Source organism: Hibiscus syriacus, unplaced genomic scaffold (assembly GCF_006381635.1).
Source record: "Hibiscus syriacus cultivar Baekdansim isolate YM2019G1 unplaced genomic scaffold, ASM638163v2 tig00111621_pilon, whole genome shotgun sequence".
In the NCBI taxonomy this organism is placed as follows: Eukaryota; Viridiplantae; Streptophyta; class Magnoliopsida; order Malvales; family Malvaceae; genus Hibiscus; species Hibiscus syriacus.
The window spans coordinates 3787286-3803024 of record NW_024063138.1 but is presented as its reverse complement, the minus strand read 5'-3'; the positions used below and the strand labels follow the sequence as shown (position 1 = coordinate 3803024).

At 37.9% G+C, this 15739-nt stretch overlaps 2 protein-coding genes and 1 pseudogene across 3 annotated transcripts; all 3 read right to left on the bottom strand.

The window, feature by feature from the left end:
- Nucleotides 1-563: 563 nt before the first annotated feature.
- LOC120166146 lies at nucleotides 564-3796 on the bottom strand (annotated as a pseudogene).
- A 136-nt stretch (nucleotides 3797-3932) lies between these two features.
- Nucleotides 3933-10654, bottom strand: LOC120165901 (phytochrome C-like). 2 transcript variants are annotated; one of them, XM_039175333.1, is made up of 4 exons: nucleotides 8046-10654; nucleotides 5620-6436; nucleotides 5140-5436; nucleotides 3933-5000 (listed from the first exon to the last, which is right to left on the bottom strand). In XM_039175333.1, exons 1-4 carry the CDS (start codon nucleotides 10087-10089, stop codon nucleotides 4787-4789), a joined length of 3372 nt encoding a protein of 1123 aa, XP_039031264.1. In that variant the 5' UTR covers nucleotides 10090-10654; the 3' UTR covers nucleotides 3933-4786. The 2 variants fall into 2 exon arrangements, with proteins under 2 accessions (XP_039031264.1, XP_039031265.1); XM_039175334.1 differs by lacking the exon at nucleotides 5140-5436.
- Nucleotides 10655-13104: 2450 nt separating this feature from the next.
- LOC120166120 (alpha-1,6-mannosyl-glycoprotein 2-beta-N-acetylglucosaminyltransferase-like) lies at nucleotides 13105-14877 on the bottom strand. The gene has a single exon (XM_039175482.1). It carries the CDS (start codon nucleotides 14539-14541, stop codon nucleotides 13249-13251), a length of 1293 nt encoding a protein of 430 aa, XP_039031413.1. The 5' UTR covers nucleotides 14542-14877; the 3' UTR covers nucleotides 13105-13248.
- Nucleotides 14878-15739: the final 862 nt, after the last annotated feature.

Below are 15739 nucleotides of genomic sequence, written 5' to 3'. Positions count from 1 at the left end.
TAAGCTTATTAAAACATATGATCGTATCGTCAACAATCTCTAAAGCAAGTAATGACACCTCAAAAGAAAGTATCACGTAGCTAGTGTTATATATATCAAGGAAACTCGATCTCAAGCAACATTATATATCAAGGTTAAATTTGAATTTAGAGAATATATAAAATAACCCTGAAACCGAAGAATGAATAAAATAAACTGTGGATTTCGATGTGAATGAGCATGCTTTCAATATAATTGAATTCAATTTATTCCAAAGTCTTATCCCTATATGGATCAAACGCAGATGTCGAACATGAATACTTTGACAAAATTAACTCGGAGCAACAAAGTCCTAGCATCTGTGAACCTGCAAGATTCAGAGGCATTGCATGAGCTAGAAAGTAATCGACAATGCAGTCTAACAGTCGGGAAGCTATGTATGAAAAGGAAGAGTTATGCAGTGTAACAGACCGAACCCGACTCTGATATCTCCATGCTGTGTGCTAAGTGAGAATCGATCGACTGATTCATACTCCGTTAAATCAGGTATGTATCCAACTCAGGTACGAATTTTTCAAAGGCAGCACAGTCAGTTACAATTAATCGCCACACGAACACTTACCATCTTCAAAAACGATGAAATCTGTTCGAGTCCCGAAGTATAATTAGTCTGCCGACGATCTTCGATATATACTTAAATGCCATATGACAATCTCCGCAAACACGAAGGTTTTTCATTATCCTAATTGGTAATCTGGAATGGCGTATGAGAACAAATGCAACGGCAAGTTTCTCACAATGGTAGCTAAGGAGTTCCTCTTTACTCTCAGGTTCCAAGTCATACAATGCGAATCTTGTCTCTGGAACGTATCCGGCATTCCTCATTTTTCGGTTAAGTTCCTTGAGTTTTGAATAGATCAAATCATTATCTGGGTGTGACTTATCACCTGCCACGAATACGTGGACGCCGTCTTTCATCGTGACCCAACTACAACCAGCTTCTTTCTTCGCATCTGCCCTTCTCATCGCCATCCTGGCCTCTGCCACACCATCCCACTTTCCCCCTGAAGCATACATGTTTGCAAGGAGGACGTTCACAGCATTTTGAGGTTCCAAGTCAAAGAGTATCTCAGCTGCCTTCCGACCCAATTCCATCTTCCGACCGTTTGTTCTGCAGCAAGCCCCTGAGATTGTCCTCCATATAAGAACATTAGGCTTAATCGGCATGGTATCAATAAAATCTTCTATTTTGTCAAGTTCGCCCGAGGAGATCCACCATGCATGAAAAGTGTTCCATCTTGGGAGTCAACCCATATACTTCCTGCATTGAGTTGAAGTGAGAAAATCCTTCATCGACCAGTCCCACGTGGCTACAAGCCGATAAGACCCCAACAAAGGTCACGTGATCGGGTAATTGACCATCTAGCTTCATACGCATAAAGAGCTCAAGAGCTTTGTCTCCATGTCCATGACAAGCGTAGCCTGATATCATAGAATTCCAAGAATATACGTTCCTTACCGGCATCATATTAAAAAAACTTGAAGCATAATCTATCCTTCCACATTTCGATTACATGTCAACAATTGCACTTCCAAGTTCCAACTACAACATCAGATTCTAAACAAGCTCTTATGGAACAAGCATGAACTTCCATGCCACGCTCTAGTGTTGCAACTGAAGCACAGGCGCTTAGGACAGTTGCAAAAGTGAAACCATCCAGTTTTTGACCCCCCTGCATGATAAACCAGACTAAATTAACGGCTTTGTCCAAGAGCTCATTATGTATATACCCAGAGATCATGGAATTCCAACTAACTTAACCTCTTCTCTCAGACATCCTGGGGAAGATCTTCTCTTCTAGCATTCAAACATCTCCCTGCATTTCCCATAAAAGCCAAAAAGTGCATTCTCAATGGAACTGTCATTCGCAAGATCGTGTTTGAGTACTAGAGCGTGTATATGATGGTTCAATTTGCTGAGTGAAAGAGATGACGCTGCCGCAAGAATGTTTATAAAGGTTATTCTATTAGGAACCCACCCATAACACATCATGTCCAAAAAGTATATAACTACATCTGAAAATGAAGACTGAGTCAGCTAATGCTCCAATCATAGAATTCCATGAATCTTGATCAAGGTCCAGCATCAAGGAGAAAACGTTCTTACATTCAGAAAGGCATCCAATAGTTGCATAGAACGCAAGAAGAGCGTTTGATACCGAAACATCCAGATCAAGTCCCAATTTGAGAGCTTCACAGTGTACCTGTTGTCCGGTTATGCTCCAGCCCAAGCTTGCACATGAACTTAGAGCACTTATTACTGTATAATTCGAAGGCGTTAATCTAGTTCTTCTCAATCCATTGAAGCTTGTTACAGCATCTTCAAAACACTCATTCTGGTCAAGACCAGAAATCATGGTATTCCAAGAGACTAAATCTTTATTAACCATAAGGCTAAAAACAGAACTAGCAGCAGCAATATCACCGCTTTTAGCATACATGTTAATAATTCCATTTCCAATTGCAACCACTGTGTCGTTTAAGCCCCTACGAACTAAATAACCATGAACTTCTCTACCTTTCTTTTCCCTTGTTCTGACATGGAAAATTCAGCAAAAGAACCTAATAGAATAACATAAGAATCAAAATTTATATCAACTGAGTTCATCGTCTCCCTAAAAACTTCTGTTGCTTCTTCCCCACATTTCTCCCTTACCAATCCAACCATTCATAGAGACCGCATTTCTCCGACTCATTTTCCCAAAAATCTTCATAGCATAGTTAGTTAAACCAAACCTTGCAAAACCACTCACCAAAGCACTACCCACGTAGAGATCTGAGAGAAACCCACAAGCAGCAGTTACCAAACTCCCAAATGTATATTCATTAGGCTTGAAAATGAACTCTATGCCCTCTGTTTGCATCCTTGAAAACAACTTGAATGCAGACACTGCATCCCCAGTTTGTGAATAAACTGATATAACACTGTTCCAAGATATTGAATTTTTAACCTGTAAATTATCAAAAATGCGAAGAGCATCAGAAACACACCCCAAACAACTCCCATACATTGATATCAGCGCATTACAAACAACTCCATCAAACGTATACTGAGATTTTGAAATCAACCCATGAATTTGCAAACCAAATTGAAGACCACAGGATCCGAGCTCCTGACAAGCTCGAAGAACACTGCCAAAGGCATAATGAGTAGGCCAAAAACCCATAGAAATCATCTCTTTAAAAACCCCACACGCCTCATTAGGCATCCCACTTTGGCTATACCCTGAAATCAAGCAAGCCCATGTAACAGGATTCCTCTCACGCATTTCGTCGAACAATTTTCGCGCAGACAATAAATCACCAGCTCTTACATACACATTGATAAGGGTGTTGGACAAGTACAAATATACATTAAACCCATGTTTTAAAATCAGCAATTGAAACTCTTTTGCGTCGGTTAAGCTAAGAGCATATTTGTAGCGAGTAACCAAAGATTCGCATAGCTCGAAAGTTGAAGCTGAGAATGATGGAAACTCCAGATTGAGATGATTTATAGTGATTAAGCAAGTTTTCCAATGGGGTCGGAGAAGGAAGAGAAGGGTTGATTAAGGGATCGGCGTTTTGGGGTTTGCAAAGAAGTTGATTGGTGGCGTGCGTGGCCAATGAAGTGAAAGCAAGTGATGAGTTGCAGGCAATACGACATGGAGTTTGAATAGATGGTGGGAAGAGAAACCGGAGCATGGCGGCGATGAAAGTCGACCTTTCTGTTTCATGCTTTTTGGCGCCCCTTTTGTTTTCATTCTAATTATCAGCATTTCAACTAACTTGTATGTTAAATGGGTTAAGGTTAGATAGAGTGAAGAGTCCAAATATACCACTGAAAAGTTCTCGTTGAAATCAACAAATAATGCTTTAAGATTCAGTTCTTCGATTTATTTATTTTGGCACAGAAACAAAAACAAAATCCACCCTTTTTCACGTAAAATAAGTAAATACGGTGGCTCAACAGTTTGACCAAATGCTTTCATAGAATAAACAGGAAACAAAACAGGTTTTCTGCCATTTAAAAACAGAAACAAGACAACATAAATACTATCAATGGAGGGAACAGCAAAGGGTCTCAAGAAACACGAAAGTTGAATGCCGATCCTCCCAACCCGGACAAAGGATAGCTCGAGCTACAGGTTTTCTGGAATTGAAACTTGGAGCCACAGGGAACTATTTCACCTTCTGCTGTACCAATACCTTTGAGATGTTCGTAATTGTTCGAGAAGGATCCGTCTACATCCTTCTGTATTTGCATGTGACTAGCAACCAGTCTTCTGAAACTGTTTATCCTCCATAGCTGGAAAAGAGTTCATTATCAAGTCAAGGATCATTTAGAGGTTCACTGTACAGTAGCCTCTTATACACCAAAAGCAGCAACATCGGCACCATATGATGCCCAGGCAGTTAGATATTGCCTCAGTCTATGGAATAGTAATGCAAGAAAGATACATAATGTATCCTAAAATAAAGAAGGTTCTAAGATATTCACTATTGTTTTATCAGGTTTTCTCGTTACTGAAATCTTCGATTCTGCAGCGAACTTTTCACCTGCGTTATAAACTTCTAATGGCGAATGCCCCTTGATAGGTTGAGCAGCATCAGGTATCATCCAGACTCAGAAAGACCACAACTTGACCCCAAGGTCTGAAGACGTTTGATTGGTTGAGACTTGAGAACACAAGCCACTGATACGGTTCATGTGGAAGCTGCAGTACCGTTGTTTCAAATCTCATCAGACTCCCATGGACATGGGTTTTCAACGGTGACCCAGCTGGTGAGCCAATGGAAATTCTAAAAGAACAATGAAGGATGATCTTTCGGCCTCTCTAAGATACTGTACAGTACCATTCATAATCTTTACAAGCTTCTGACTGATGTATAGGCCTAGACCTTCTCTTGAGACACCCTGCCTGTGGTGGAACATATCCCGAATTAAATCTTCGGGGACACCCGGCGCTGGATGAGTGATCCTGCAATATAATCATTCAAAGTCAACAGCCTTATTTTGATTCTTTATCTGAGGATATATAGACATGATAAAACTGCTCTATTCTATCCAGCTGCATCTATTATGAACATAATAAAGCATACACAGCAAAGGGATTTTACCGAAATTCAAGATGAACAATGTGTATCTTTGTTCCAATACGTTCCTTCCAAGGAATCACCCTGAATGCAACTGATGATTCCTCAAATGCAGGAGTGAAAAGGAGTGCATTTGTCAAAAAACCAGAAAGGACTTGCTGAAGCCTCAAATTGTCTCCATACAAGTACATGGATGAGAGTCCAGAAGGTAACTCTTGGATAACCTGAACTTGGCGCTCCTGGCTCATTAACATAACCTGTTTCAAGACAGCTTCCAAGGCTTCTCCAAGGTTAAACTCCCCAGAGTCCATTTCCATGTAGCTACAAGTGTCAGATAGAGCAAGCTTCCGTTAAAAAGAGAGAAGGTTAACTTATGAACATCATACAAAAAATGAGAAATGTTAAATCCATGAAAGATTTGATTGTAAAAAACCCAGAATTAACTAATTCAAAAAGAACAAAGATCAACAGCAACAAGGTAACAGACATGTTAAGTACTCCTACCACTCCTCGATACTTTCAATGTCTGTGTCATCAACAATCTTGGTCATTTGTTCTTGACACGTTATACTTGTCCTCAGAAGCCGCTTCTGCTCTCTACTCAAATCAGAAGACCCCATTAGATCCTGCATTAATGCAATTCCTTTCATAGGCTTCCTGAGTTCTTGACGGATGTAAGCCAACTTGTTGAAGCTACTAGCTGCTGCCTGTTCAGACATCCTCTGCACCTGTAAAGCATATTGAAGCTCAGGGCTAGCTACATGCAAAAAACACAAAATACCAGTGATCCTTCCGTTCGCATCTGTCCTTTTGTTTGCCGAAAGTAATACTTCAACAAATTTACCCTGCTGATCAAAGAACCCAAACAGTAATTTATCTGCATCCTCACCCGCAGTTATCCCATTAAATAAAATCCTTAGTTTGGTTAAGGTGTAATGATCCTTCACCCTACAGCCCAACTTATCCAGTGTAAAAACCTCCCCTAAAAGCATCCTATTAATGGCTTCTTCCCTCTTCATGCCAGTCAACTTTTGCATTGCATCATTCCACTCCAAGCATCGGCCGAATTCATCGACCATAAAAATTGGGGGAATAAGAGCAGATGGGTTCCTCATAATACCAACATAGTCACTCTGGACACGGGCATATTTGTTTATGATTGTCTTTTGGCCGGTGAGATCTTGCCCAACAAAGCAAATTCCAACAACATTTTCCTTTATGTCTCGATTACAACATGCATTAACAACTAAGACTATAGGGCCATTATTTCCCTGACAACCAAAAGTCTTAAGCTTGATTTCGATGCTTCGTTCTTCTATACCTGTCATTTGTCATCAACGTGAAAAGCAAGCTTAACTTCAAAACCACCAACATAAAAGGAAAAATTAGAGAAGATAGAAGTACAACAAACAAAGGTGAGTAATATTTAGAGCAATCTTACAAAGGAAATGCTGAACTAAATGGCTCATTGAAAATAAAGAGTTAAAAACATCACACCATTTCTCTATGGGGCTATCACAAAAGGATCAATTAGAAATAAACATGATTCAACTATTTGATGATTCAACAAGTTGTTCATTGTTTTTAAGAGAGATACATAGTTGATAATAGGTCAGAAAGCCAAAAGAAAACCTTTATCCGAATACTCATATCAAAATGCCTACAAACATGTCACCAGTAAATAACACAGCTACGCACTCCATAATGCAATTGAGCTGCTGCTGAACTAACATATAAAATAATGGATGAAAATGCAAGTTTGATGGGGGATCTGCCGATTGCACAGTCGGTCAGAAACCCCAACAACCGGAATTGGTCTAGTGGTACCAGGGGAGCTCGACAATTCCCCTTAAGGCTTTGGGGGTGGTTTCTATTACCCCAAACGCATTTCAACACCAATTGTGTCATTCAATGCCAATTGGTCCTCCAAGGTTCGCCACTTCTCCAATCGGGTCCTCCAAGTCACCAAACCCTTCAATTGGGTCCTTATGGCTCTTTGCCCAAATCAATTGGGGTGAACCACACACAGTTGCTCAGCACTCAAGGTAACTCACGGTATGTATGACGCAATTCAACCAGACACTCCCAGGACCTTGTTGGGAGACAAAATCCCAAGGCTGAAAACGCCCACAAGCACCCTCGGAAAACAATATCTTTCGGTTGGTGGGGGTTCCAACTGATTGCCCAATTGGGAGATACCTAAACAATAAAACCTCGAATGACGAGTTTCTGGTTGTGGTTCACCCATGTTGATTTGGGCAGAGAGCAACGGGAACCATTGGAAACTTGGAGGACCCAATTGGAGAAGTGGCGAACTTTGGAGGACCAATTGGCATTGAATGGCACAATTGGTGTTGAAATGCATTTGGGAGAATATAACCTGCACCCTCAAGCCGTAAGGGGAATTGTGGAGCACACACAAGGTTCTATTCTCTCAAATGCATTTCAATGGCAATTGATCCTCCAAGGTTTGCATCTTCACCAATTAGGTCCTCTAAATCTCCAACCCCTTCAATTGGGTCATTGTGGCTCTCCACTCGAATCAACCGAGGTGAACAACACACGAGCTCGACATCCAAGATCAGGCATGGTAAGTACAACATGATCTGCATATCGTGCTCTCCTCAACCGAGGAGCTCCTTAGACCCTCTTAAGGGTCAGGAGACAAAATCCTAGGGCTAAAACGGCACTCATGTACCCTGGAAAAACAATACCTTCCGATTGTTGGGGATTCCGACCGACCGTGCAAGCGGGAGATCCCTCAAAATAAGCGATACGGTTAAAATAGAGGTATATAAGAAAGAAACAAAAACATATATATCCATAATGCATAAATACACGGTTCAATTGAACATGCATATAGTTTCAAGACCAATAAAAAAGTAATATCTAATAAAGCAGCATGTTCAAAAGATAAATCCCACTAGTACCTTCTAAGGCTAATGAATGCATGTTTTTGACAATATTGATCGAATCATCCTCGACAAGATCAAACAATGGCATGCCAATGGCTTGCTCAATTGTCAGGCCAGTGAGTTCTGCTGCTTTGGAGTTCCATCCATTAATGTTACCAGAGGAGTCAACGGCGAAGATTGGGACAGCAGCTGTCTCAATCAGGTGGACCATTTCATTAGTGACAACACGCAGTTCATCCACCCTCTGAATCCTGTCATCTATAGATGGTACATTCACAATCATTTTTGAATCGTCAGCAACCTCATCTTGCAAGGAGCCTTTCAATATCAGCTGTAAGGAATGAATTGCATCCATTTCTATATCCTCCCAAGGCAGGCTACGCCACTTGACAACCTCCAAAAAAGCCTTGAATGATGATCTGGGATGCATCTTTCTTCCATCATCCTTGTCACCAGGATCATGCTTTGCACCACCCCACTTGATCTCTTTTGCTGTATGGGACCGGAACCAAAACAGGAAATCTTTAGCAGTGATCCTAACAGCAGCCATCCCACAAACTGCCTCTCCAAGACCAGAAGCACCTGGATAGCCAGCTTCCATAAGGCTATCAGTACTTAAGCCTGTACTGCTACTATGGTACTTGAGAAGCCACTCAGCTATATCCCTGATTTGTGCGTTTGTAGGGGTAACTCCAAGCAACCAAAATTTCTGTTTGTAGTAAAGTGCAGCCCCATCACACTTAACAAGTTCCATGACATTTGGAGATTTAGTAACAATTCCTACAGGAGAATCTCTCAACAACATGTCACAAAGAACGGTCTGAGTTCGCAGAATATGCTTCTCCCTCATTTGGGCAGCCAATTCCACTTCCTTGTTAACTTGCACAGCAAATACTTGAATGAGAAACTCACAGGCGTATCGCAGTGGAAATGGAACAAACCTGGGTCTAGTGTGATGGCAGACCACTAATCCCCATAATTTTTTCCCCTTGTCCTGCTCACTATCCATCTCATCATCATTCTCATTGATAGTTACTGACATCACAAGAGATGCAATTGATCCCATACTTGCCATATACTGCGCATGACATCCATGAGGAGATCTTAACGTGGATCCAAAAAGACTTAATGGTTGAGCCAATCCTTTGTCTTGAATCACCTTAACTGGTTGGGCAGAACAATCACATATCATTCTAACTTTGTTTTTCCTGAAAAGGAATCTTGAGGCTTGTGGTATGTCAGTAGCTGGATAATGCAACCCTAGATAAGGCTCCAAATCAGGTCTATGACTTTCAGCAATTACTTCTCCATGTTCGTCTTCATGAAATTTATAAACCATTATCCTATCATAACCTGTTAAATCACCAACTTCCTTAACTAAAACATCACATAACAGATATATGTTCCCACTTGGCAAGGACTGTAATCTCGAAATGGCTTTGGATGCCAACTTATAGGACTTCAAAGCACCAGCAGCAGTTATTGGCACCTCAGCTGGGTTAACTGGTTCTAGATCTATAACTAGTGCAGCTTCAATCCTATGCAAAATAGCATAAAAGGGCTTGCCTGATGTTTTACAATGAACCAATATCGGATTGAGAAGATTAACTTCCTCAAAATTAGCAGCTTTCTGCAAGGCCGCCGCACCTGGAGAACTAAATAACGCTATTACGTCGCTTCCAAAAGTCAGAGCCTCTTGCTGCTCTATGTTTGGAACAGCATGAGGTGCCAAGTCCAACATTTCCGGAGCATTTTCGCTATAAGCAAGAACCGTGAAGTTCTGCTCATCGACGGCAATCAAGCAACCAAAGGGCTGAATCAGATTCCCCCTTTGCATCTTTTGAAGGTAAGCTGACACCGTAGAAGATGGAACATTACTGGTTGAGCTCGAAACGTTGAAGTCAACAGAAGTGGAGTAATCAAAAGGCCTCTTGGATTCTTCAAAGTCCACATGGAGCTTGGCATCAATTGTGGTCTGTGCGACCACACGAGCGTTATGTTTTGATCTAGCAGAGCTGCTCCTAGAACAGTTACTCATGTTTGTCGACTTGGATGACATTTTTTCAAACACCCCTATTCCTCTTTCTTCTTCTTCTTCTTTTTTAACCCATATAAACTTAATATTTCAAAATCACCATAACCAAAAGAAAAAGCTTAAAGTTTTATATGGAATCTACTAATCTTTGTACTGCCACTGCCAGAACAAAATATGAACTCCAAAATTAAATTAAAATTCCCATGCTAGAAGAAAACTATTCATTGTCAGAAAGAATCTCCTGGACCCGGGAATCATGAGCAAAGTAAAAAATATATATCCCACATAAACCATTAAAAGAAAAAGTTACCAGCTTTTTCTCCCAAGATAATTCTGACGATTCCATTCTCAACTCAAAAATAAAAGGCCACCAATGAAATAAAAAGGCTCACCAGCAAAAAAAGAAAACAGATTCCACCACCTTCACACAACCTAAACGGGCAGATTCATCGTTATTTGTCTCTCAAGAAATCCTACACGAAAATGAACAAACGAACTCACGTAATCAACCCATGACTTAAAACTGCTCTGTAGTACAGCTCATAATTCCGTGAAACAACTCTGGTTTGACAAAATCCAAACCCCCAAATTAAACCCAATGCTTTAAAAAAAACTGTGCGTTAATTGAAGATGTGTGATATGGTGGGTGTGGATGGGTATTAAAAGTAGGGTAAACTACGTATAAGTCGTTCAATTCTCACTATAATTTCATTTTTGTCACTCAACTATTTTTTTCAAAATCATTATTAACATCACGTTTTTATTTCATCTTGGTCATGCGTCGTTAAAAAGCTAACAAAACTACTAATGTAATTTTTTTTAGTTTTTAATGATGACATGACATTATTTTATATTAACATCACTATTAATTTTTAATGATATATGATCAAAATAAAATTAAAAAGTAATATTAATTATAATTTTGAAGAAAAAATAATTAAATAACTAAATAATAAGTTTACCCTAAAAAGTAAAAACAAGGTAAACAACTTAGATAGTCCTTATACTATAGTGTGTTTCTTAGTTGCATCTTCTGACCCTAAAACACTATTAAATGATCACTTGAGTTGTCAATGTTTATAAAATCACCATTTTTATATAAAAAAAAAATTGATGGGGTAAAGGGGCTTTTAACAAAATTAGTGCGATAATAAATTTAATTTTAAATATTTATATTTATTTAAATTTAGGTTTAATTTTAAAAATTAATTCTCAGTATTTAAATATTATATTAAATTAAAATTAATTTATATAAATGTTAAATAGAAAATTATTATTATTATATCAATGTTCTAATTATCATGTCCTCTCCAATTAATTATTTAATTTAAGAGCATTATTTTGTAAGTTTCAATATTATAGTTAATGGACCTAACTTTACCTTAAAATCATAATTTGAGTTTATGCAATTCAGGAGGGGCTGACAACTGCCTTTTTGCGGCTGTGTATGGTGTGTTGCACCTTAAAAGTAAAATTTTACTGAAAAATCATCTATTTATTTATATGATTCTTTTTCTATTATCTAATTATATCTTATAAAAAATTACATATAATATTATATTTTGATTCTATTTTGATCATTCAATGATGATGTTAATGTGTCACTATGAGTTAATATTACGTTAATATTGAAAAAAATATCACGTCAATATTTATATTTATTTTTTAATGATAAGTGACGAAAACGTAATCTTAAATATAATTTGAAAAAATAATTGGATGACCAAAACAAAACCTAAAAAATTAATAGGTAACTAAACACATAATTTGCTTCTCTAAGGAAAAAAAATAAACGTTTAGAGAAAAAGAGTTTTATAAATTAAATAAAAATATTACAAGAATATAATTGATGTTACTAGAAAATATTACGAGAATATAATTTTATTAATATTAAATCTCTGATTAAGTTAATAATCTGTTACGAAAATAATTAATTTTTTTATTAATGAAAATAATTACATTTTATTTTTCAAATAGTAATAAATATGATTTATAATAGTACAAATATATTTTTATTTTACCAAAAACAGTATTAATATATTATAATCTATAATCTTTAAATAATACACTGAGAATCACTATTAAAAAGTGACATGAAGTTAATCGTTCCTCCAAGTACTAGAGTGATACTACAACCAATAAAGATATGAAAGAGAGAAAACTAAGGGAGCGAGCTATGGAGCTCAATGTGACCTCTAAATACAAGTCAAACGACAGAGAATAAGGTTCAACATACAATCAGTACACGATAATGGATAATATAGACATGACATATTCAAACTACATCAAATACGGCATAAATGCAATGCAAACCATGTATCCCACCTACGTCGCCAAACAGTTATTGAATGTTAACATCCGTTAAGAGTACACCAGTCTGTATTTCGGTAATTGGATGTTACCATCCCATAAGGATACCCCAACCTGTAGTTCGGTATTGGATCTTAGCATACAATAAAGATTTTAACTGAATATTTGGGTTTAAAAGCAGAAAACAAGAAAGAAAACTTCGGTTCCCACTTCCCATGAGCATACAGTGATACCCCAGCAAATCCATATTTTAGTTGGCACGCATCTACCTAGTGAGCCCCTGGCAAGGTACAAACTGGTGACTGATGACATAAAAGAACAAGTCGATAAGCTAAAAACCAAAAAACATATTGTATTGGGGGGCGACCTGAGAATGAAGCTCCATCAAACACCAACAAATTACGTCGATATTGTTATAACATCTCATCGTCCCATTGATGAAGTCAACATTTATCCGTACGCCTAATACCATAAATTTCCTCTTAATGTAGCAGTGAAGTAGTTTCAAGACCATAACATAGTGGCCTTGGATTCATATAGGCTCAAACAGAAATACAGAATAGGATAAAATGCCTAATGTTGGGGGGGGGGGGGAAGAAGCTCAAATTGGAGGTCTCTTAACAGGTTAACGTACAAGCATTGAATTGCACCGACTTATATCTCATAGGACAAGCACCGAGCATCAAATTGCTTCAAATTCAATAAGAAAACAAGAATAATCTAGTCTCATTGCAGCTAAATTTGGAGAAAGAATAAGAGATTTCATCAACGTTACAAAATTATAACTCAGAATCTATATGTTTCTAGAAACTATGGAAGAAAGTAATCCAGATCTCACCAGTTACGACAGAGGGAAACTGAGATGCTTTAGACTCAACCCATCACATCTAAAGATGTGTTGTATGAATGGTACATTTGAGCAAAACTCAAGCACAGTTGATGATCTCTGTGATCCCCCCAGCCACCCCAGCCCTTAAACCCAGCTTTATACCCAGCTTGATCGTGATACACGTGCACACCCCATTCCGATCTGATATTAGCAACCTTATCAACATCATCTACTTGAATGTTCACTGATCCATTATCAATGCAAGCATTACTCTGCCCTTGGCCCTGATGCAAACCGCACTTCCCAAAGTGAACTGCACTAGTCCTTGGACCTCGTAATGTGTACACCGGCCTGCCAAATGAAGGATAGACCGTCGCCCACATTGTTATATCCCAGTTGTAATCGTCAAAGAAGCAAAACTCTTTACCCTTCCAATGGATTTTTCTCCAAACAGTCCGATTGAAGGCATATCCAATGTTTCCCATCCTCTCTGCAACCAAACTATCCCAACCTTCCCCTCTTGCATTCACGTCACAAGGTGCAAGATTTGCAGCATAGCAATCCTGGCATTTGATAGGCTTCAGCGAAACAAGAAGCTGTAGATTGCGATATGCATTGGGGTAAATGAAGTGATCCTCCTCTATGAAAAGAATATGCCCATCATGCCCTTTGGTCTCCTTCAAACCGTCCCATACAGTATTCATCATCCACCACCAATGATGCTTCAAAGAAACTATCTTCGGAGACCGGTGGTTACCATACTGATCAGGATTCCCAACACAATGTTTCTCCCCTGCATCACCTTTTTCCTTGCAGTCATCCGATGAAACACCGGGAAAACCGTCGGTAAACACGTGGGGCGAATACGGTGCAAAAATCTGCTTCACTTGGCAAAATTTGATCCCTTCCACAATCTTATTCATTTCTTCAAAGTATCCATCGTGGCTAACTATCAGCAATGTCTCACTTATCCCCGCAACCTTGGACAAGCTTTCAACAACCACTCGGAGATATTGAGGCCGATTATGCACGTATAAAACAATGGTTATATGATCTTTAGCTAACTTAGGATACAGATCTCTATTCCTAGGGGGCAATTGATTTTGTTTTTCCAATAGAGTCGAAAACTCATTCAGTTTAGGAAGGTTGAGCATGCCACTAAAGCTCTGAACATCAATGGTTTCACTTAAATCTTCATTTAATCGATTTAAACCAGGCGTTGTATTGGTCCTAAGAGAAACTACCAAAAGTGAAACTCCTAATAAAGTAACTAAAACAACATATAGCAGACGCTTAAGAGCTGCATCTTTCAAACGCAGTTTCCTGGTATTAGCCATAGAACAAACAATACACAATCTCAAACAACTTCCAAATCAATTTTTTTCTCTTCAGGAAAAAAAACAAACTTCACATCCGTAAACAATCTAACATCAAAGAATAAAAGCAACCCGTTTTAGAAGAAGCTGAAAAAGTAAAAGGGTAAGTTCCAAAAACCTCAGAGCTTTTTCCCTTGCCGCAAAATCAATGGTTTTAGCGGTTAAAAAGAGACCGCAAAACTCATGGGAAATGGGGATCGAAGTTTGGATTCGAGGTAAGAGGAGAGATCGAGAACAAGAAATAAATAAAAGGAAAATAGATAGCACCCATGGCCCATGATCAGAAAAGATCAACGGTGCAATTTACTTGGTTGACGGTTTTACAGTGAGAAAAGTATTCGGACAAGGAGATTTGACTTTGGTTTAGACAATTAAGACGGTAAGTCGACAGATAAACGCGTCAAAAACTCAGGTGGAGGGTTTAACGATGGTACTGTTTAATTTAATGAACAAGTTTTGTCAAAACAAGTTCAGCTTTAAATTTAACTGGTTAATATAAACAACTTAGAAATGTTTTGTTGTTTGTTTGGGTCGGATTCCACAATGGGAAGCTTCTTTCTTCTTGTTCTTGCCTATTTCTTCTTTTGTTTGATTGCAAGTCTAAAAGACAACATTTATGTTGAAATAAAAATAGATTTTATATTCTCTTGTTAAAATATACTAAGTATTTGACCTTCTTTAGTGAATTTTGATAAACTGTTTTAATTATTAAGATATATTAATTAATTTGATGATCAAGATGTCTAATTGTCTCATCTTGAATGGATTTCAATTTTAATATTTATCTTACTAGGTAAATACCTCTCTATTAAATAAAAAAATTAATTATTTGAGAATTTTAGTTTTCAAATAAACATATTAAATAAATAGATATTTTATGTCAAGTTAAAGTTCTTATATGAAATTTAATTGGTTAATCAAATGTTTGAAATTAGTTTTTTTACTTCCAAAATTTAACAGCAAATAATAATAATAGTAGTAGTAATAGTAATAAATATTGTAACCAGAGAAAATATGTTAAGATTTGGATGATAGACACATAAGGACTGATCAAAAGATTTTAAGAGCGGTCGTATCTTAAAATTTTAAATTATCACGTAATATAGGTAATTTTAAATTTGTCCCTAACATAAAATTATATATTCATTCCTAAATGGAC

What these genes read in the sequence shown, in the direction of transcription:
- LOC120165901 (XM_039175333.1), bottom strand. Translation starts at nt 10,089, where the DNA reads ATGTCATCCAAGTCGACAAACATGAGTAACTGTTCTAGGAGCAGCTCT. An exon ending in GCATTCATTAGCCTTAGAAG is followed by an intron (nt 6,437 to 8,045) that starts GTACTAGTGGGA and finishes GACAAATGACAG; the next exon opens with GTATAGAAGAACGAAGCATC. An exon ending in ATTGTTCATCTTGAATTTCG is followed by an intron (nt 5,001 to 5,139) that starts GTAAAATCCCTT and finishes ATTATATTGCAG; the next exon opens with GATCACTCATCCAGCGCCGG.
- LOC120166120 (XM_039175482.1), bottom strand. Translation starts at nt 14,541, where the DNA reads ATGGCTAATACCAGGAAACTGCGTTTGAAAGATGCAGCTCTTAAGCGT.